At 35.9% G+C, this 21,286-nt stretch overlaps 1 protein-coding gene across 10 annotated transcripts in view; it reads left to right on the top strand.

Annotated features, from left to right (window-relative positions):
* RYR2 (ryanodine receptor 2) overlaps positions 1-21,286 on the top strand; it is a 435,368-nt gene that overhangs the window by 352,747 nt on the left and 61,335 nt on the right. For 4 of the 10 annotated variants that reach the window (XM_040597875.1, XM_040597876.1, XM_040597879.1 and 1 more), the window contains 9 exons: positions 387-446; positions 3,227-3,601; positions 4,657-4,791; positions 8,003-8,115; positions 9,720-9,816; positions 14,135-14,238; positions 14,822-14,873; positions 15,027-15,080; positions 16,739-16,762. In XM_040597875.1, the coding sequence (XP_040453809.1) occupies positions 387-446; positions 3,227-3,601; positions 4,657-4,791; positions 8,003-8,115; positions 9,720-9,816; positions 14,135-14,238; positions 14,822-14,873; positions 15,027-15,080; positions 16,739-16,762 (1,014 nt within the window). The remainder of the gene's footprint in view (positions 1-386; positions 447-3,226; positions 3,602-4,656; positions 4,792-8,002; positions 8,116-9,719; positions 9,817-14,134; positions 14,239-14,821; positions 14,874-15,026; positions 15,081-16,738; positions 16,763-21,286) is intronic. The other 6 variants (XM_040597883.1, XM_040597884.1, XM_040597885.1 and 3 more) reach the window with 3 other exon arrangements.

The following is a 21,286-nucleotide window of genomic DNA, read 5'->3' on the forward strand; positions in this document are numbered from 1 at the left end:
ATGTTTATAGAGTAAAAGATCTCCAAAAGAAATAGAAGCCAAATGAGAGAAGGTTGTGTTCATGATATTGGTTTCATTTGGTCAAACTTTGGTTTAAGTATGTATATATGTTTATACTAGTGATTTTAATTTTGACTTGCATTTAATGTGTTACTGTGGACAAATATAAATGATGCTGTCCAGAACTTGTTCCTGTGAGCTTGGATTATAGCTAGCTCTGGCATGATACAAAAAGATGTATTGCCACTGAGATTCTCCTCACTCATCCTCGTTGTCAGTTTTATTCATCATCTGAACTAAGCCTAAGGCTGACATTTATATGAACAATATCTTTTCATGATTACCTTCTAATTCCTAACTTTATATGATTTGTAATTTATTGGCAGAAAGATACTGAAGATGAAGTACGAGACATCATCCGCAGTAATCTTCATCTCCAGGGCAAGGTAATCTATCTGCAGTTTTTAATATGATTTTTCTTCCTTTGAATTCATTTGTTGGTGACATATAATGACAGCCTGGCTTGGTTCATTAGGATAACTTGTAGTCCCTTTTTCTCTTCTGTCAAGTAACTTGTTCATGTCAATTGTTAAATGTTAGGTATTTAATGTGTTTATGTATGCATTATAGACAATAACATGTGGCTCTTCAAATCCCTGCCTGCACACACCATTAATAAGACATTGGAGGTGGAAGCAAGGTCTATCGCTGTTTAAACTTGACCTTCTATTTTTGGGATAGAATTTCCAAAATGCTCACAGTTACATTGCATCAGTTTGAAGTGTAGAGGAAAAGGAAGCTGCCACTTCAGCACACTCTAGAGTGAAAAAGTTCCACTTTGCTCAGTTTTGTTCCTGTTTTTCAGTCCAGGGGAAAAAAAAGTATTTCAGAAAAAGTGTAGATTTTTGTTATCAAATTCTGATTAGTGCCAGGTGGATAGCCCTAGGGAAAAAGTCCTGAACTAGCCCAGTGTAGCTGAACACTTTTATTAATGCTTCAAATAATAGCAAAGAAGAAGCCATAATGTGTAAGTATAATAAAATGATATATATTTCTTCTTTACTGAAGGAAGATGGAATTGAACCTGTGGATGGTGCTTTATTTAGGATTGTCCTTTACCTCCTACCCCCACCCCAGGTTTCATTCACCTTGAGGGAAAAAAAACTAACTAGTATTTCCTGTGCTCATTAAATAGTTACAAGAGAATAAACATGTGTGTTGGAAATCTGGTATTTTTTTTCTGAAAGATTATTTAGGAGTCATCCAGAAGTCTAGATTCCACTGCAATTCGGTTCATGGTAGTAGATATATTTTTTTAAAAAAAATTACTGTGGTAATGGTATGGTTCTTCCTGAATAATATCTGAAGGTTAATTTTCTCCCATCTTATGTTTTCTGTATATTGCTGCAATGTCAAGCAAGATTCTATGGAGGCTGGGGTTTCTGGGAGCTCACAAGAAGATAAAAGATTAGCATTTTTGATAAAATATTACAAGTAAAAGTCCAATAGCTTTAAATTATAGGGATACACACAGGAGAGTTTACCACTGAAAACAAAAGATTTTGTTAAATCCAAAAATCCCCTGGAAATAGTTATTGTTATATAGCAAGTATTGTTAAATACTGAGAAGCAGGAGAAAGCACACAGGCAAAGTGCTAGGAACAAAAGAGTATTTATGACGATCTTCATAAGCAACAGTATCTAAGCAGCAAGCCATGCACATATAAACCTTAAATGTTGTGTGATTTTGTATGTGAACTTCAGTAATGTTTTCTTAATTAAGATAGGTATTTCTGTTCTGACATTTTCAGTATGTGTATATTGTCATTTTGGGAGCGATGCAGTTGTAAGTCTTGCCTGGCATTTCATGCTGCTTCTTAGTACTTGTCCTCCTGTTTTAAATTAGTTTCTATTTTACTTCTTTAGGGTTACATTCTGCATATGCTATTAAGAAATTTGTCTTATTGCTTTGTTGTCTTGGAGTAATGATACTTCTTTCATACCTTGATCCGTGCTTTTTCTTCAGAAACTTCCTTTGCTTCAACTAAAAATTTGCTATTTTTCAGCAATATACCACCTCCTCCGTTTATAAAACATGAGAATAAATATACTTTTAATTTTCTTATGTTGATGAAATTTCATGGTGCCTTGATAATTAAGAAGCAAGTAATCTTAGCTAATCCAAAGTACACATTGATGGATCTTCCAGTTGTAAACATTTCAGCAGTGACTTTGGATTTTCTTAATTATAGAATGAACTACCAGTGGAAGATGATGTTCTGAAAGGGAGCGACATAATACATAGCTAACAAAGCTAATTAGCTATTGTAGCTAGCTTAATTTTATAGCTATCTCCATGCTTTGAAAAGGTCTGGTTTTGTACTGTATGTGAAAAGCAGTCAACTCAACTGTGGACAAAATATATGGCATTTCTAGGACTTCAAAACTTCAATTATTGTTTCTCTTATTATCTATATTATGATTTGTTATCTATTGCTAAGTAGTTTGTTCTCAGTGGCTTGAGATATATCTTTTCATGAATCATTTAGCACTGCCATGTTCTAGAGTTCACATTAAATGTAAGTGTATAAATTATTTAAAAGTATAATGTCTAAAGTTAAATTCAGTAGTTATTAACAAAGTACAATATAGTTTATTCCATAATTCTCTGATGTCAGTAGTCAGTCACGAAAGTGGCTGAACCAAGTATATGTCAGATACAGTCAAATATGATGTTTCTTGTCAAAGAAAAATCATTCTGTTGTGCTGTTACACCACCCTTTTGCTGTCTGATTGAGTCAGACATAAAAGGAGTGTAGGCCAAATGGTCTTATAGATTTAAGTTATTATTTAATGTTGTGAATGAATATGTGACTTAGTTATAATGGTGTTTGTGTAAGGTGGTTTTCAAAGAAGAGGGAAAATACTAATTTTTGGAACAGCTGGTTCTCTTCCAACTATAGCAATAGTCTTTCTTCAAATAGTGTTTTCTGTTAACTACTTTTACTTTTCCACAGACACCATGTTCTGTCACTTATGTTAGAGCAAAAATGTAATTTATCTTGATTCCTTTTTGGAAAACTGCACTGTTTGAGAATTACCCTTCTGAATCTTTAGCTATTAATGTTGTGGCGTCTATTTCATGCATTTGTCTACGTTTGTCCACATTTGTCTTCACCCTGTTTCTGTCTTTCCTTTCCTTGCATGCCTGCATGCTGTTACTCAGTACCGAGCCTTTTATTTCAAGAAATTGATGACGAAACTTGCATTCATTTTGACATGGATGAAGCTCAAGTCACCAAAATCTTCTTCCAGCCATGCTAATTCACACCTTGAAATGTCAACTACTCATACCCTTAGAAAACTACCTATAGAAAAAAGCTGTACCTTGATAGAATGTGAGGAGTCCTCAGATCAAAAGACATCTCCACCTGTGATTAAAAAGTCTTTTGTGGACTATCCATTCATGATGATCCAGTCAAATGCTCACACAAAGACTGTGGATGTGACAGTTGTTAAGAAATGGAAAAGCCGAAAGGTGGAAGAAATGCCTGCCAGTTGTGGCTTTCTAGGTTGTAATAAGCTATTGTTGAGCAACTGTGTAAGTTTATAATCGTTCCTGGAACTTCACTAAACTGTGTATCATAAGATGTTTTGTGGAGGTGAATTAGCATTATTGTTTCATCTTAGGCACAAATTGAAATCTGGATCCACAGAGATGTTTTAGAAAAGTAAGTGTTGAGTGTAAGCCCTATTCAAATCTGTAGGGTTTAGGCTCCTAAATGCTCTAGTAATACAGGCCAGTGTGACTTAAATCTCAATTGCACGCTCAGGAGTGATCACTGGCTGCAGCTCTTGCTATAATGGGTTACCCCTTGCATTTGGCTTCCGTTTCATTGGCACAAAAAATGGTGGCAAAATGTGTTGCATAGGTGGTGATTAGCAGAAGCACTGGGGAGACAAAATGAACCAAAAAAGAGATTGTTAATGGTAGAACAGACTCACAGATCACTGAAATGGAAAACATTGAATGTAAAGAGATATATAATAAAAATTATTTTTACTTCATGCAGTTATTTATAATTTCGAGGCTAATAAGCAAATGCATCTTGAATTCATTTTTCATAAACTAATTTTTCATTGTTTAACTAGTAATTAGTAAAATTAGGACTTTTTAACATATGGAAAAAACTAAAATAAAAAAAAAAGTCATAAATAAGACTAATATTACTAATTTCTATGACTGAAACCTAACTGCCTGCAACTACTAAACCAACAGTTTCATTGTTGTTTGGTTTAATAACTGGAAACTCAGTGTACAAAGTTATGCCTGTCTACCTCATATTCATTACTTTTCCTCAAATAATATATTCATTGCTGGTGCCAGTGCTGTTTGTTGGCCCATGATCATTTGCCCTCTGTATGATTATTAGACTTTTAGTCCTCTGGAAGCTCTCAAGAAGCATTGCACAAATCCGTCTTGAGTTTTATTCTCCTGGTCACGGTAGCGGACACTATGGGTTAGCCATGTTAAGGTGTAGGTTAGGCAAATAAAGTGCTTCTGTTGTCCTTTGGAGCAGTTTCTGTACTAATTAGTGTCTGATCCGACCTTTGGGATGCTTTGCCTCGGTGACATGTGAAATCTTTCTCCTGCAGCTTGAGGATCCCGCCATTAGATGGCAGATGGCACTTTACAAAGATTTACCAAACAGGACCGAAGATTCCTCAGATCCAGAGAAGACTGTGGGAAGGGTCCTCGATATAGCTAATGTACTGTTTCACCTGGAACAGGTTAGACACATTTTCCCAATTCCATTGCTCCTTAATCTAAACACAAGTATTCAGCCTCTCATTTATACTTTCACCTGCTGTACTTAATGTTTCATTCTTTTTTCTTCCATGTGATGGCTACTGTTTAAGTGCTATGACTTGTGTTTTGTGATCCAATATCATGGTCATATCGATCACACGGTGTGTTTGCAGCAGCCCCAACAATAATTTATTTGGAAATGGACTAATAAAGTGGTACCGATTTAAAGAATCAGTTACCAATATTCGAGTGAGCGGAGGTTATCTTTATTCGGCAGCGCTGGGTGCATGGGGGATCGCTCCACCAAAGTCACGCACACAGAGGGGATTTTTCAGTCCCCTCTTTATACAAGCAACTCATACCTATTCATTAACTTTCCAGGAAATCGTTTACATATTCATTACAATTCCAGGAACTCATTTACATATCTCACTAAACTGGTGACCATGATTTAAGTCCTGGTCTTTGCCACGTTGTATAAACAACAGGAACTTAAGACCAGATAGCCTTTTTAAAGATGACAAATCCAAGGATGTAGCAATTAGTACATCCGTCATGTTAGCAATAAGGGTCCTTGGACATTTCCCAGCTTTTAGATAAACATAAGTACATCATCCTATAGATAAGTGGTACATCATTCAGTACCTATGTTTCAGCTTCCTTCTGGGGCATTTCAGCTAGCAGGAAGTAATCACTAAATTGTCCATGGACCATGAAATGTTGAGTAAAAAACAACTTTAATTATTGAAAAAAAAAATATGCCTTTTTCCAAGGTATTTTTTCCTCAGTTGAGATTTTTGAGTTATTGACGTAACAAGAAACTTAAAGCTGCCTACATAAATAACTGATTAGGAGCTGTATGTTATAGCTGTACAGAGTAGGGCAGTCAGATGATTTGATACACAGCTTCTCTAGTGATAGCTTTAGAATTTGGCTTGGTTTTCATTTTTTATTATTTTATATAAATTTGTATTTATTTTTTTATTTAAATGGATTTTATTTGAGTTCAAACAGCATATACAATCTTGTGATTCTGACATTTTAGCTATACCATCATGTACATAAATTGGTTAAGCTTGTGTAGTTTGGAGAAATTGTTGAAGGGAGTGAAACCCAAGGTATGATCCTTTCGTTTTCCATGTTCTGTCATAGGATCAGTCTCACAGGGTATAGAATCCAGCAGTACTACAGAACAGACAGGGTTCCCATTGTAGTACCAGATCGACAGTTCAGATCAATTGTTCTGATAAGACTTAAACAACGACTTGTAGTGGAGTAAATGCTGGCTGCTTTTGTTCTGCTTACTTTGCAGCTATTTGTTTAAAGATTTGGCCCCACAGCTTTACTTATCTTCTGTAGATAAGCGCTTAGGTGCTTTTGTTACTGAAATAGGTAATTCAGCATCTTTAAAAATAATGAATATGTGAGCACTGGCTCAGTTGTTATGATAGCCTAGAGTGATCCTTTGCTCTCCATATACAAATACTCTGTTCTCCATATGTACTTACTCTAAATGCTTTCCGTGTTGTGCTGGTAAAGATAAGTTCATGCTTTGTATTTTCTTTCCATGCACAGTTAATTTCTTTTCTTTTCTTATTTTTTTTTTTTTTTTTTTACTGTTTTCAGAGATCTGCTTGCGTAGGCCGTGGCTATTTCTTTTGGGAAAGTATAGAGTGTTTTATAGTTGATTGTGAAGATATTACTAATTACCTAACTTTCACATTTGGGTTTGCCTAACTCCTAAATTATTCGCTCTGACTTTGTTTTGTGACTGTAAATATGCTTGCAGTGAATGCTTTTCTATGCTTTCTCTTAACAAATATTCTTCATTTGTATTTTACCTTTTGGAAGGAACTTGTTTTAGAATGTCACCTTAATCTTACAAGTGTAATTATCCATTTCACTGAATGCTTGGCAGTATTTTAGTCTGTTTAATTAGATGTTTATCGTTTAACTATGAATAATTTTTTGTATTTCACTAAACTAGAAAAGTTGTCTTTGATAATTGTGTTGAAAATGAATATTGAGTCTACATAAACATCATCATCATTACATATTTTAAATAATATGCTTTATTTTATTACAAGGGAGAATTACCAAGTCTTTCAGAGTAGAGATACTAACTTCCACTGACTCCTTTGATGATGTTGGGAGACAGAGGAGCTATTATTCCACAAGCACACTTGTCTGTAAAAGAAACAAAGCCCCCACAAAGAAACAACCTCCCACAAAAAACATCCCCCCCCCCCCAACTCTACAGGAGTTGTGTAGTTTAAGTCAAATGATATCATCTTTATGGATATCAGTTGCGAGGTAAATCACAAACACTGTGAATGGGCTGTGGGAGAGGATCTGTAGCACAGCTTGCAATTGTAGTCCCAGTTATCCAATCAGGCTATATACACTGTTGCATGCAGTTGCTCTTCTGGACCACAGTAGTCATTTTCTTCTGATGGAAGCAAGGCTGGAAGGTGGAACAAAAGAAACTAAAAGAGCAGAAGATGAGGATGGAGCACAGACATTTTTATCTCACACTAGCGTAGGGCCAGGATGCAGAAAAAGAATGTATCTGAAGACAGCTGTAAAATTATGAAATGTAGCTGAAGGGTGCTGGAATATTGTGGTCATTTTAGCTATGCAGATTCATGGAAGGGATTTAGTTCCAATTAGGACTTTGTGCCTGTCTCTCGTTTTTAAAGTTAATTCTTTTCCATTGTAGCTGGCCATGGTAAATATTACAAATCAAAGATTACTTGTAATTAAGGCAATTTCTCTAAAAGTATTGCCTGAGACAATGTGAAGGTGAACAATTTACCTGTGCATATGTAAAGAGTTACACATAAAAGATAGGAAGAGTGAAGATTCTTTGTCAAGCTTTCCTGAGAGATGGCCTTCGTAACGATAATATTCTATTTAAAATGTACAAGAAGTAGGATGAAGTAAAAAAGGAAATTATCTCTATAATACAAGGAAAGGGAGGATTTTTCTTTTATGTTTCTTTTCTAAATTCTGATTCTACAATTTGGCTGATCACTTGAACTCTGTCTAGAACACTTCCCCCCATCTATTATTATTCTGCTACCTTTCCACTTGATTTATCTGTTATTTCACATTATTATTATTGTTACTATGCCTAGACAGTAGCGACGTTGCCACATTGGGTTTTTTTATTGTTCGTGTTATATGTAACAGGTTGAGCATCCTCAGCGGTCCAAAAAAGCAGTATGGCATAAGCTGCTGTCTAAACAGAGGAAAAGAGCAGTAGTTGCCTGCTTCAGAATGGCACCATTGTATAATCTGCCAAGGTAAGAGCTATATTGGTTCTGTCTTTCACAAATGTGTTTATGTTCATCCAATGCTATTTGGCATCCAAAGGAAGAAAAACATGTAAAGCAGAATTGATAAACTACGTGGAAATGTACTTTTTATATTACTTCAATAGCTGTAATTACTTTCTTCTAATATCTTCTGAAACAGATAATAAAAGGTATAATTTTAAATTTCTAGTTCTGTCCTCCTGCTGCTATTCCACCTGTTCCTCCTGTATGCTTTCTTTTCCGAAAAGTAGAGACCTTTTGTAAGAGATAAATGCAGAAACAGACATATTGGTTCTGTTCCTGTAATATCATCTTGGGAGATAAATTTCCTCCTAAGCCATGGTACAGCTCTGGAAATACAAAGTTACCTTCATTATTAGATGCTAAATGTTCTATATGCAGGAAATAAACATACTATTTGTCTGAAAACTTGTCTGTTTGTTGTGCACTTTTGGAAAGAACATTCTATTAGACAAGAAATATATATGCACATACTCTGGGCATTTAACACCTTTTCCTGTGGCTCTTCTTCCTTTTCTTTCTTGTTCAGTTGAGGACAGGATCTATAGTTAAGCAAGTTTCAGAATCCTGAGGTTCTGCAAGGAATGAACATTCAGAAAAAGTAAAGACATCTTTTTTTGGGGGCAATTTCTAAAAATAATTTCCAGAACACTTGTATCTGATCTTTTCAACATACTGGTGTTCTTGGTTTTTCCCAAAATTATACGTATTATTGTTACCACAGTTAGTAGGATGAATCTTAAAGTCTGTCCCAGGAAGCACAAGGGGATGAGAATCATATTAGCTTGAAATGAGGCTGCTGTGACAGCTGAAAATAGAACAAAGATATTTCCATCTGTAGCTGTTCCTACATTAACAAGTGGGTCACCTGCACATATCCAGCATTCCTGTATATTGTAATTATTCCTCTTCCTTTTCAGAATATGAAACTGGCAGTTGTTTAAAAAACTTGAGATAATTGATAAAATTTTTAATGGAGAATTTGTTGTAACACAGTCCATGTTGCATTGGATCCTCAAGAAAAAAAAACCCAAACCAGTAATCATCATTGGCTTGCCCTCTTTTCCCTTCCATCCATTTAATGATCCATTTAATTTCATGGAGTTTGGAAAAAAAATGTTTGGGTTTTTTTTTTATTTTAGATATGCAAGACTAATCCCAAACATTACAAAAATGCAACTATTTGAGCATAATCCAAAGTTACCTATTGCTGTTAACATTTAAATTAAAATAATATGAAAATATTTTATACTAAAATGAAAACTTACTAATGTGCCAAAGTAATTGATTTTATTTTTTACTTACGTTTAAATGTCTTTAAAGTTCTGGGGTTTTATCTGTTCATAAAACTATTACTATGACATTTTAAAATCAGTTTTGCAAGTAAATGGGACACAGTTTTGAACGTAAACTTAATTTTTAAAATAGGCAGGTTTTACCCTAGAAATGTTACTTTCCTTTTAAAGGATGGTTGTAAGGATTGGGACAATTCTTCAAGCTAAACGAAATTCATGTTGATCAAATCTTCTGTTTAAAAGTTTACAACTTTTGTCTCATATGTCCCTTTTTAGGCACCGAGCCGTCAATCTCTTTCTTCAAGGCTATGATAAGTCTTGGATTGAAACAGAAGAACACTATTTTGAAGACAAACTGATAGAAGACTTAGCAGTATGTCTGGGTGCAAAGGGTTGTGGGAATGTATTATGGAATAACATTTATCTTGTGTAATTGTAATTATAAATCAGTGAGGTACATAGGGTATCACCTAAGCTGTCTCTTCCCAAGGGGTGAGCTATAACCAAGTCACTCTGACTGACAGGTGTTAAAAATTACAAGTGAAAGAGATTCCAGAATCCCCTGAGGGAGCCTGCTTCAGGGCTTCAGTAACCTTTTATAAAGCTTTTTAAACTTTTGTCTAAATTGCACGCCAATTGCTGTCTTTCCCCTCTCTCTTACCTTCTGTCCTGTGGAGAAGGGGAACGACCTATTCCCTTCTTTCTTTGCAGTTAACCTTTATGTATTTGAAGACTTCACAACCCACATTAAAGCCATTTAAGACAAAAGGTTAGAATGTGAAATTAGAGGAATTCTAATCTTAGATTAATCAGTCCCTCAGAAGCAGACAGGGTCTGCAGCTTCTGTACGGAAGAATCCTCTTGTCAGGGAGGTGAGTATTTTTCCCAGCAGTAAAGTGTTAGAGCCCTGTCTTTAGCCTGGTAAATCCCCAGTGTGATTTTCAGTTAAGCCTTGTGTCCTTATCCCTTGCAATTGTCTCTCAGAAAGGTAGTTTTTTTGAAGATTGGGCAAGAACTCATACTAGGAAATGATTCAGTCCCTGGGAGGTCCAACAAAACACAGTCTGAGATCAATCTTTTTATTGTGAGGAGAGCCTGCTCGCTGCGACAGAGAGAGGAAGCTAAGTGGAAAGTTGCTATTAGGAAAAAAAAAAAATTCCTTTGCTTTTACTATTTAAGGTTTATGCTTAAAACCAGCAACCCAAGTTGTGAACAGTTTTTAAAATAAGCATCAAAACAGCGGGAGGATGATCAGCAGCGATAAACTCAACGCAAGCAGACTATGCAAGTTCATTTTTACCTGCACACATGCAGAATTTGTTTCTTGTGGCGTCCTTATTCTGTGATCATTGTGAAAAAGCAAGAGACTTCTGCAAATACTTATTTTGTATACAACCTTTTAAACCGATATGCTATCTTCATGCTGGAAATATTTTAAATAATGCAGACTCATTGCCAAAAATAATTACATTTTAGCAGTTGAGAGCATGTGTGTGTAGGTGTGGAATGTGGAACAACACACCTCTTTTGCTGTATGTGCAGGTGTGTACATATGAAGAAATAACCCAACATGGTCATTTGGTTACACTCTGACATAAAGGGTTGTCTCCTTTGTGCAACCATATCTTTGCTAAGTTTATGAAGAACTCCTTGCTGGCAGGTAGCTTATATGAAAAACTGTCTTAGAGAAGAGAGAAACAAACTGTTTTGGCTGCTGTATCATCCTTTAGTAAAGGACTACAGGCATTCCCTTGTAATTCCTCAAGCATACGATAAATGTGTCTCCAGTGCTCTCTTAAGGAGAGATATACCGCACCTTTCATTCAAAAGAGCAAACAAAACTCTTTTTTTCTTTTTTGTCCTTTAAATAAAATGCTATTACATTCTTGCTGCTTTATAGCACTGTCATGGACGGTGAGAATTTGGAGTTCTACTGTTGAGCTCTGTGGAGCTGTCCCAGACTATAGTGTTGACTTCATGAAAGATGTCGTTGTGATGCTGGTGAAGATTCTCTGTCCCTTTTAGACAAACTGTACCCTGGTGTAGCAAGGAATTAAAGATTTATTGGATTGTCAAGATGGAATCATAGCCCAGGCTATGGTGGCAGAAGTGGTCTGGATGGGGAGAAAGGAGGAGCCTTGGATTCTCTAGTGTATGCTGGAAGGATAGGCTGAAGTTTCTGAACTATTCACATATTAGGTTAAATCAATTACAATCAAGAGCCCAGAAACTATAGCCAAGTGTTCCTATCCTTGAATTCTCTGTAGTTGAACTACAATGTGTGCTGTGGTACATTCTTCCTCAGTACTGAGAATCATGAAATCTCTTTTCTGCTGAGTAAAAATAATTTCAAGGGAGAAATGCAGTAAAAAACCACCTCCTTCCTGACTTGGCGAGATCCAAGCAATTTATAGACCTGTGGTAAGGGCTTTTTCTGGGATGTGGGATATAAGTGCTTGAATCCCCTAAAGCAGAGGACTGGACGAGCAGTTTTGTTCTCTGAATCTTCTGTCCTTGAATCTCTACTGGACAGAAAAATGGCACTACTTTTTCTGCCTCAGTATATTAAAAGAAAAAGTATACAAAAGTCCTCTTTTTAAGGAGCCTAATTCTGCTAATTCTTAAATCTGAGTCAAGAGATCAGGTCTCTAAGGGAACTAGATTTTTAATGTTAGATATTTAAATCATATGATATTCAATGCTGTCTTTATTAATAGTAAAAATGCTTCTGCTTTGATTAAATAGGTTAGATGAAAAATCTAACAAGCTTATGTAATAAAATTATTGTTTAGTTTTGTTGGTAGACATTACTGGACATAATTTATAAAAACAGTATGTTTAATGGACATTTAATAATTGGATTATATAAAAAATAAGTCTTTTAAATCTCGCACATTTAGAAATGACAACTAAAATTTACCCATCTTGTTTTGTCCTTTTATGTTATGTTCAGTTAAAGCTTTTTATTTTACACTTAAATAACTATAGGGCAAATGTCTCAAAACATGGAAAACTAAAAATACTTCTCAAAAGTTTCAGAAAATCATTTGGTTCATGCTATACTTAATAATAAGTTCTACTTAACTCAGTCATTGGTGAATTAGTCATTGGTGAATTTGATCCTCCATTCAATTTCAATTGTCTGAAAAGTAGTAACTTGTATTAAACATTAACATGATCTCTGCCCTTTTGATTCATCGGTTTTGATAACATTAGAGAGGTATTCAGGTTATTAACATTACCAACTATAGAATGCCGCCATTTAATTAAAGAGAAAGGTCAGCATCCTCAATGAGATTGAAATAAAGAGCGAGAGAAGACATCCATAATGGTGAGATATAACTAGAGTTATAGTATGTATTGTTTAGATCTTGTTATTGATACTAAAAGTATTGTCACATATTGCAAAATGTGAAATTAACCTTGTATGGCCATCGTAAACTAGCATGGGAAATAAGCGTTGTGCATGTCAGCTGAAGTGAATTCTCAGCTGCAACCAGTCATGTTTGGTGCAGCTGAGTGCAGAAGGTGGGCTTCACAGGCATATATGAAGTGTAGTATACAAAGAAATCTATAAGCATTCCCACAGGAATGCATTTGACATTAGTACACACAATTATCTTCTTAATAGGCAAAAAATTCATTTTCCTTATATCTGTCATGTGGCCAACCCTTCCTTATTGCTAACAGATAACATCTGACATTATAGGACATTCTGACTTGTGCAGTCTTATCAATGTATGGAACATTTTTTTTATTCTGTATTTTAGTGTATACTGCTAGGTGAAAAAAAGGAGGAAGAGCAGGCATAATTTATGCAACCATTTTCTTTGAGCTACCACATGCTTTGTAGAAAAATATGTCTGGAAGAAACAATTTTTTAAAAAACTTGATATGCAAAATTTATGTTTTTGAAATGTCTTGCGGCAAAAGACAAGACGTCAGAGGAAAGGTTGTGTATAGATTCTTTTCAAAACACTGCTTTGGTGGTTGCTATTGCAGCATTTAGGACTACATTTTTCTTTGAGTGAACTAACAAGAGCTGTAAATCTGAGAGCAAAATAATCACATGAAAAGAACTATTTGTGTGTGTGTGTGTATATATTATTGAATGATACATAATATTTTTATCCATTATTGATTTGTCATCTTCTAAAAATTTGCATCCTGCCAGCTTTACTGTTGTTGGTAGATATGGTTCCTTCTCTTTAAAACTATTGGTGAGCTTCAAGTTTGGATTTCTTCTCCCTCAAAGCCTCTCAGAGTTCCTCAGTGAACACTATACCTGACATAAGACTTGGAATAGAAGATTCTAATTTTTAGATGAAGAAGCTTATAAACTTATATATAAATAAAATACAATGGCAAATGATGACATCTGGTTACCACTTGTTCTGGGTAAAAGCAGTAAAAGTTTGAAGTTATTTTCAGAGTTTAGGGAAGAGAGTTAATTTTTATGAGGAGAGGAAATCCAGAGCTCTGCAAATGGTGTCATCGTTGTAAATCCTCATGGTCATAAACATGGTCAGCATTCAGGCTGTTCAGACTTTGCTAGGAACTTGTTTCCTCCTGGTTCACCAAATTGAAATTACGTATGTGAGTATTTAATGCTTGATAAATTGCACAGAGTAAAACATTTATCACTATAGATAACTGAATATATATATTTAAATATTTTTTTTTCCCTAAAGAAACCTGGGGAGGAGCCACCAGAAGAAGATGAAAGCCTTAAAAGAGTCGATCCTTTACATCAACTTATTCTGCTATTCAGTCGAACAGCCTTGACTGAAAAATGGTAGGGATGGTGTGAAAGACTGCAGAGGATATGCAGATTTTGAGATTATTCCTGTATTTGAAGTTATACATGTCTCTGTTCAAGAGAGATTGCATAGGCTAGGCCAAAACATATGCGTATGTACATATGGTGAGTCTGAGGTACACTCCAACCTCTCTACCCTGTGGCATGTAAAGAGGTTTTAACATTAGATCTAAGGAGTTTTCTAGAGACAAATAGATGGCCCCATACACTTTTTCACAGTTATGCATGTTGTATTCAGGACTTACTACACCTCTTCTGTCTGTATTCCATATTGGCAGTTATATTCTGAATGTGAAATATAAGTATATTCTAGGTATAGTTGAAAAAATTAACCGTGTTCTTCATTGGAAGGTGTTTATGAATTTCTTCTGTGTTTGTAGCTGGCTTTACTTTTCAGTTTGTATCAGTTAGTAAGTCCTTATTTTCCAAAAAGCCTTTTGTAATTAATTATGAGCTGAATGTAAAGATTTCTAAGGTGCTTAATAATATTTTGGTGCTGCAATTCTACTGTAAAGGCTCTAATCTTCATCATTTTCCCTTCCCTCTCTCTATTAACCAGCAAAGTGGAAGAAGATTTTCTGTATATGGCTTATGCTGACATTATGGCAAAGGTAACTGTTTTGCTATCTTTGGCATCTTTTCTGTTTTAATAAAAGTAATGAAGGAGATCAAGAGAAATTATATGTAAAGTGAAGGAAGGCTTAGCCTCCCCACCCCCACTGCCTTGACTTACCAGCAAATGTTTTCTTTCTGCATGGTATCAGAGCTGCCATGATGAAGAGGATGATGATGGGGAAGAAGAAGTGAAGAGTTTTGAAGTAAGATTATCCTTCTGGTTTGGTGGTTTTTTTTTTTTTTTTTTTTTTTGTCATGGTAGACATTATTTCATAGCTTCCAACTGATATTTCTGTTTCTTGGTTCATGGCTTACTGCAGCTTATTATGCCAGTGAACTGCATGTCAGAAGCTGGACTGGCAGATAGGAGTCACCAGATTCATAGTAGTAAAACAAAACCATGCATACTATCACAGAAGATTATGGAGAGAGTAATTTAATGGATCTTACATGTTTATCTGATTGACTTTAACTTTTTTGTTGTTGAAGAGAAATATTATGGGTAGTAACTGATTCTGGAAGTATGATCATATCAGGCTATGTCTTCTAAAGTATCATGGCCTCCCTTTCATTCGGTTGGTTAAAATACTGAAATAATACTGCTTTTTGCAGTAATCATTTACATTCAGGACCAGTAATTTATACAGTATTTCTGTGTTCACATATCTATTAGGGCTTCTTAGTAAAAAGGTTAGCTTTTATTCATCAATACTGCCAAGCTTTTTCCTATGTTTAAAATAGGAAATGAGTCTATTGTTGTTGAATATTGAGTTTTTGGTGATAATCACTGTATAAGGAAACACATTCACATGAGTTGATTACAAGAGTAAGAGATTAGTCCTTGTCATGCCTTTGCTCTTGGGTCTGTGTCCCTTTTTCCATTAATAAAATGCAGTTTACAAGAGATTTTTTCTGAGTGAATCTGAGGGAATTAGCTTGTTAATGTTTTAAATATTTTAAAATATTTAAGCATATTATAATTCTGACATTAAAAGTAATCTTATATCTTTCAAATAAATTAATGATTATGTTTAATATCTTTACTAAACCACAGACACATGCTTTTCTTATTCCTTTAAAGTGATATTTCTAAATATACTGATTTATTTGATATAAACCCACCTGTGCTGTTTTGATTTTTGAGAAGTGATTTAAAGCATGTTTACTTTTACTCCCATTGTTTTGTGCACATCAGATGTTAGTTACATTTTCTACATGATGCTGCATGAGATAGCACTGAATTATTTAAATATGTATTCCCTATTTGGCTGTACACAGAGATCAGAAAGGATACCAATACCATATTCATTTCAGTCACTCAGAAGTTCTAGTCCAGTCGACTTATAACTAACGTGCCCTATGTATAAATTTCTGTTTATAAATATCTAAATATAAATCCAAATTCCAGTGGTTTGTTTTTTGGGGTTCCCCCCCCCGGAAATGCAATGTGTGATGTATCATTGACTAAAGAAAGAATATTTTTTTCTATAAGCTTTTTTTCAATTAACCCATGCATGCTTGTTAGTTATCAAAATTCTTGTGCTCGTAAATGTGAAAATTTATAAACAGGAAGTCACTGAGGCGAATGAGCTTTTATCAGTAAGGGATTTGTTAGTGCTCCCTACCTAAACTATAATGGGTTCTGTGTTCAGTATTCAACTTTATCTTTTGACAGAAGATCCTATTCATTTGTTTCTCATTACTATTTTTTCTGTAGCTATGAAACTTATGTTTGAATAATGTATTAATCTGTTCAAAAGAAAATTTTGTGTATATGTATTTGGTCAGTCACCTGCAGAAAAAAAATTTGGACTTCTTTTTCTTATTACTATTTCGCTTCTTGTCCTTGCCCTTCCTTAAGGTGACAGGATCACAACGCAGCAAGGTAAAACAAAAAAAATATGTGTGTATTTGTCTGGGTCTAATTTTGTGATTTTTTTAGGCCCAACATCTTGGATAAGGTCAACTAAAGTGTCTTGAAAATGTTTTTGACATTTCAGTTCCAGCATGACTTCTCTACCAAAACCTTCTTGTACACAAATGCTTTTTAAAGACTCCAAGAATTATTTATGCAAAATATGTCATATAAAATTACATTGCCATTTTGGGGAAAACAGTGTGTCATTTGGCTTGTTTGTATTGTTTTTCTGTTCTTGCCTTTTGTGCATCAGTTATCTTCTTTCTGGTTACCATTTAATTTGAATTATTAAAAAGATTTATTTGGCTTTTAAGGGAAAGAAGTTGGACTTCTGTATCTTAGCAGACATGCATTTCTGATACAGTAGTAGAAGTATGTTTCTAATGTTTGTCACAGAGAGACCATCAATTATATTATAGTTTATCTTTGATTCAGGTCCTTTGGAACAGGCTGAGTCCTTACCCTTCATTGTGATAGTATTTGACAGAAACTCCATAGCTACTCCATACCTGAAGTGGTTCCTAGTTGTTCCATGTTTTCTCTAAAAACATAGAGGCAATAGCTCTGAAATTTCACAATGTTATTTTTTTTTTATTGACTCAATTTCTTACACAGTTATCTGTGTCTCATCATTAAAGTCTCACCATTTGTTTCTAAAAGGTGGCCCGTGGCTTAAGCACCAGCCTACTTGCCTACTTCACGCAAGTAGAAGTCTCAGTTCCCATTGTTGACTCAGCCTGCTTGCTGATAGTGCTGCAAGGTTGATGTTCTGAGAGGAGGTATGGTGTGTGGGGTAGCTCATTTTTGGTTTTGAGGTGTTAAATATAGTTATTTGTGCCATGGCCAATGGCAGCTAGACTAAGTAGAGATGGCTTCCTTGAGAATGGGAATGCACAGATTCAGCTGATGGTCAGATACCAGTTAGCAGCTTCCAAAGTTCATTGCCTATGGCAATATGGGGAACAATTATAACCTTTTCCATTGAAAAGAGCAAAATGATTCTGTTGTTTTGTTTGCTAGCGTTTCTATTAACATTCAGTTCACAAAAGAAAGAGGTTCCCATACAGCTGTGGAAAGAGAAGACGTATTCCAGGATCAGCTTCACTCTTACTCCTTCAAAAGTTTGCACAGATCTGTTCTTACCTTCATATGGTAAAGTCATTATCCTGGAAGATGAATGCACTCACACAGACTCACAAAAAGTTGTTTAAAAGGTATTGCAATTGCCACAGACACAAAGTACATATTGCAAAACCCCAAAGGAAGTATATAAGCAATCTAATACTATAACTTCTTATTTCTTCCATTAATTCATCTATTCAAATACTACATGTCTATCACTCTGACTGCTGGGTTACTGTACACTAAATGCTATGTGCTCCATAGAAGATCTTCTGTAGTGTTTCAAAAGGAACCACAACAATAAATAATCCTTGCTTCCTTCATACATGACAGGAAATGGTTGTAAAGATACAAGACCATATGTACCAGCTGTACGTGTGCATTTGTGTGTTCCTGTCTGTCTGTCAATCTGTCTATCTCAAAGTTCAATGTTGAAGGCAGTTCTTTTATTCCATGCGCTGTGTGCATGTGAAAGACTGACTAGTTTGTGTGGGAATAAAACTCTGCTTCTCCCTGAGTTGTTAAAAATGTGTGAAGTTTGAAGTCCTAAATCTCTTCACAGTCAGAGCAACAGAGACCTTTGGGAAGCTTAGAACAGGACAAAAATGAGTGTATTTTATTGGCAATTTTTATGCCCATATCTCATGCAGTGTAGTCTCATTTTTGTACAAATAATCTGTGTTGGGATCACTGTGTGGGCAGTAGGGAGGTCACAGTAGAAACCCACAATAAAGTTGTCTGTGTGTTACTATGTGCCTGTCTGCATCTCCCTGCTAGTATTTGCTTTGAATTATTATGATTATCTTTGCTCCCTGCACTTTGTCTCTAAGTTAACTTTCTATCATATTGAACAGGCACTCAATTGACTCCCTGTAGAGTTGGTGTCACTGTCCCCCTTGACTCTATGCGATAGGAGATTCTTCCAGATCAAAGTGTGTCACCATCTGAATGCAAATAGGTTTCTGCATTGGATGCACTGACTCTACTGGTTTGCTACATTTTAATGTGCTCTAAATACGTGTAGGATGGGAACTCACAAAAAGGAACCAAAACCTAGCTTATCTGTTAAAAATCCATTGGTTTAAATTGGCTTTTCACAGAAAGAAATGGGGGAGGTAGAACTTCCTATGTCAGTTTTCTTCATCCCTGTTACTTGTAGCAGCCTTGTTGACAGACTTTTGTATTCACTGGCTTTTTGTCAAAATGACACATTGTGGTCTCACTTGTCTGAAGCACAGGAAGACTTGCAAGTTTCAGTAGGCACGAATAACGCAAGGTCTTAAGGCTATAGCCCATCTGAGACAGTCACTGTTATCTCTCACTGTCACAAAGCCTGCATAAATGGATTGACCATATACTATGTACTTACAGTAAGTATTTTTGTTAAAGAATCATATGAATTAAGGTCAGACTCCATTACCAATGTATCCGTTCTTAGGAATCAAACATTCCAATTAGTGTGCAAATATGTGTTTCTCATTAGTTTTTCCTACCCATAATGGAATGGATGCAACCTAATACGTGATTTCACTCTCCACAACTACAGAATAAGTTATTTATATGTAGAATCATAGAATAGTTTGGGTAAGATGGGACCTTTAAAGGTCATCTAGTCCACCATCCCCCTGCAAAGAGCAGGGACATCTTCAAATAGATCAGGTTGCTCAGAGCCCCGTCCAGCCTGACCTTGGATGTTTCCAGGGATGGGGCATCTATCACCTCTCTGGGCAACCTGCTGCAGTGTTTCATCACCCTTACTGAAAACAATTTCTTCCGTATGTCTAGCCTAAATCTACCCTCTCTTAGTTTGAAGCCATTATCCCTTGTCCTGTCGCAACAGGCCTCGCTAAAAAGTTTGTCCCCATCTTTCTTATAGGCCCCCTTTAAGTATTGAAAGGCTGCAATAAGGTCTCCCCAGAACCTTCTCTTCTCCAGGCTGAACAACCCCGACTCTCTCAGCCTTTCTTCATAGAAGAGATGTTCCAGCCCTCTGATCATTTTTGTGGCCCTTCTCTGGACCCGCTCCAACAGGCCCATGCCTTTCCTGTGCTGGGTGCTTCAGAGCTGGACACAATATTCCAGGTGGGGTCTCAGCAGAACAGAGTAGAGAAGTAGAATCACCTCCCTTGACCTGCTGGCCACGTTTCTTTTGATGCAGCCCATGATACGGTTGGCCTTCTGGGCTGCAAGTGCACACCGTTTGCTCATATCCAGCTTTTCATCCACCAGTACATCAAATGGAAATAGAGTGGTGCTCCACACCACCCTGTTCTGTTTCCATCAGTTTTTTTTTCATTCTACGCAAAAAAAAGAAAGAAGTCTTTAATCCAGTTAGAGAATTTATGGTGTCCGTTATTAGACAGTCAGGCCTTCGCTTCTTATTTGCTCCTACTTGTTTGCAATGTTTTGCTTCCCCACAATCTAGTTTATAATATCAATAACATAGGGTCGGTGCCATTAATACATTCTTTATTATAAGGTCAGCTGTTTCTCAGTTTCTTGTCTATCTGGCAAGGCTGTTTTGGGCAACATGAAAAGCCTTCCATTGACTATTGGAAACATGCACCAAAAGTCTTGTAGAGAATCTCTTTTCTACAAAGTGAGTAATACACCCAGGCTTTTCTCTGGATTTCAGTTAAGTCTATTCATGAAGATCTTTCATTGCATCCACTGGCTGCTTCCCATCTCCTGTGTTTATCTGCATGTCTTCCCCCTACATTGTTTCTGATTGTGTACACCAGCATTGGTGTGGTACTTCTCGAGAGCACCCCCAGACATCCACCCGCCCTGCTTTTCAACTCGAACACCAGCTGGCATGCTGTGCTTCGCTGCTGTAGCACAACGGAGCTGGCTAGGTCTGTGTATGTCCAGGCCTTTGGGAGCCCCGGGGTAAAGGAGTGATATATCTGAAGAGCAAATACATTGCAATGATTAAGTGGCCATTCATAGCTTCCAGGTTCTTTGCTTATTTTTAATGTAGTAATTACATAATAATATTAACAAACTTATCCCTGTACATAAGATTTTCTGCTCCGGCTAACTGATTTCATCCCAGTCATAGTGGGATCTTCTAAATGATCCACTACCCTTTTTTTAATCATTCCTGTTGAGAGTTAGACATTGATGTCAGCTATTTCAAATATGTCAGATGTGTCACCCAGCTTTAAACAAGAAAGGGTGACACAGTTTGAAAATACTGTGTAGTTTTATAGCTATGTACCATTGGAGAAAAAAAAAAATAAAAAGGAAATTGAGAATACACCGATTTGAAAGTCACCCAATACGGAATTTTTTTCTTTTGGAGACTCCATACTTTATCAGTTCCCATCTACCTGAATAGGAATGGATGTGTTGAATGATCTCATCAGC

The sequence above is a fragment of the Falco naumanni genome, chromosome 6 (genome assembly GCF_017639655.2).
Source record: "Falco naumanni isolate bFalNau1 chromosome 6, bFalNau1.pat, whole genome shotgun sequence".
Classification (NCBI taxonomy): Eukaryota; Metazoa; Chordata; class Aves; order Falconiformes; family Falconidae; genus Falco; species Falco naumanni.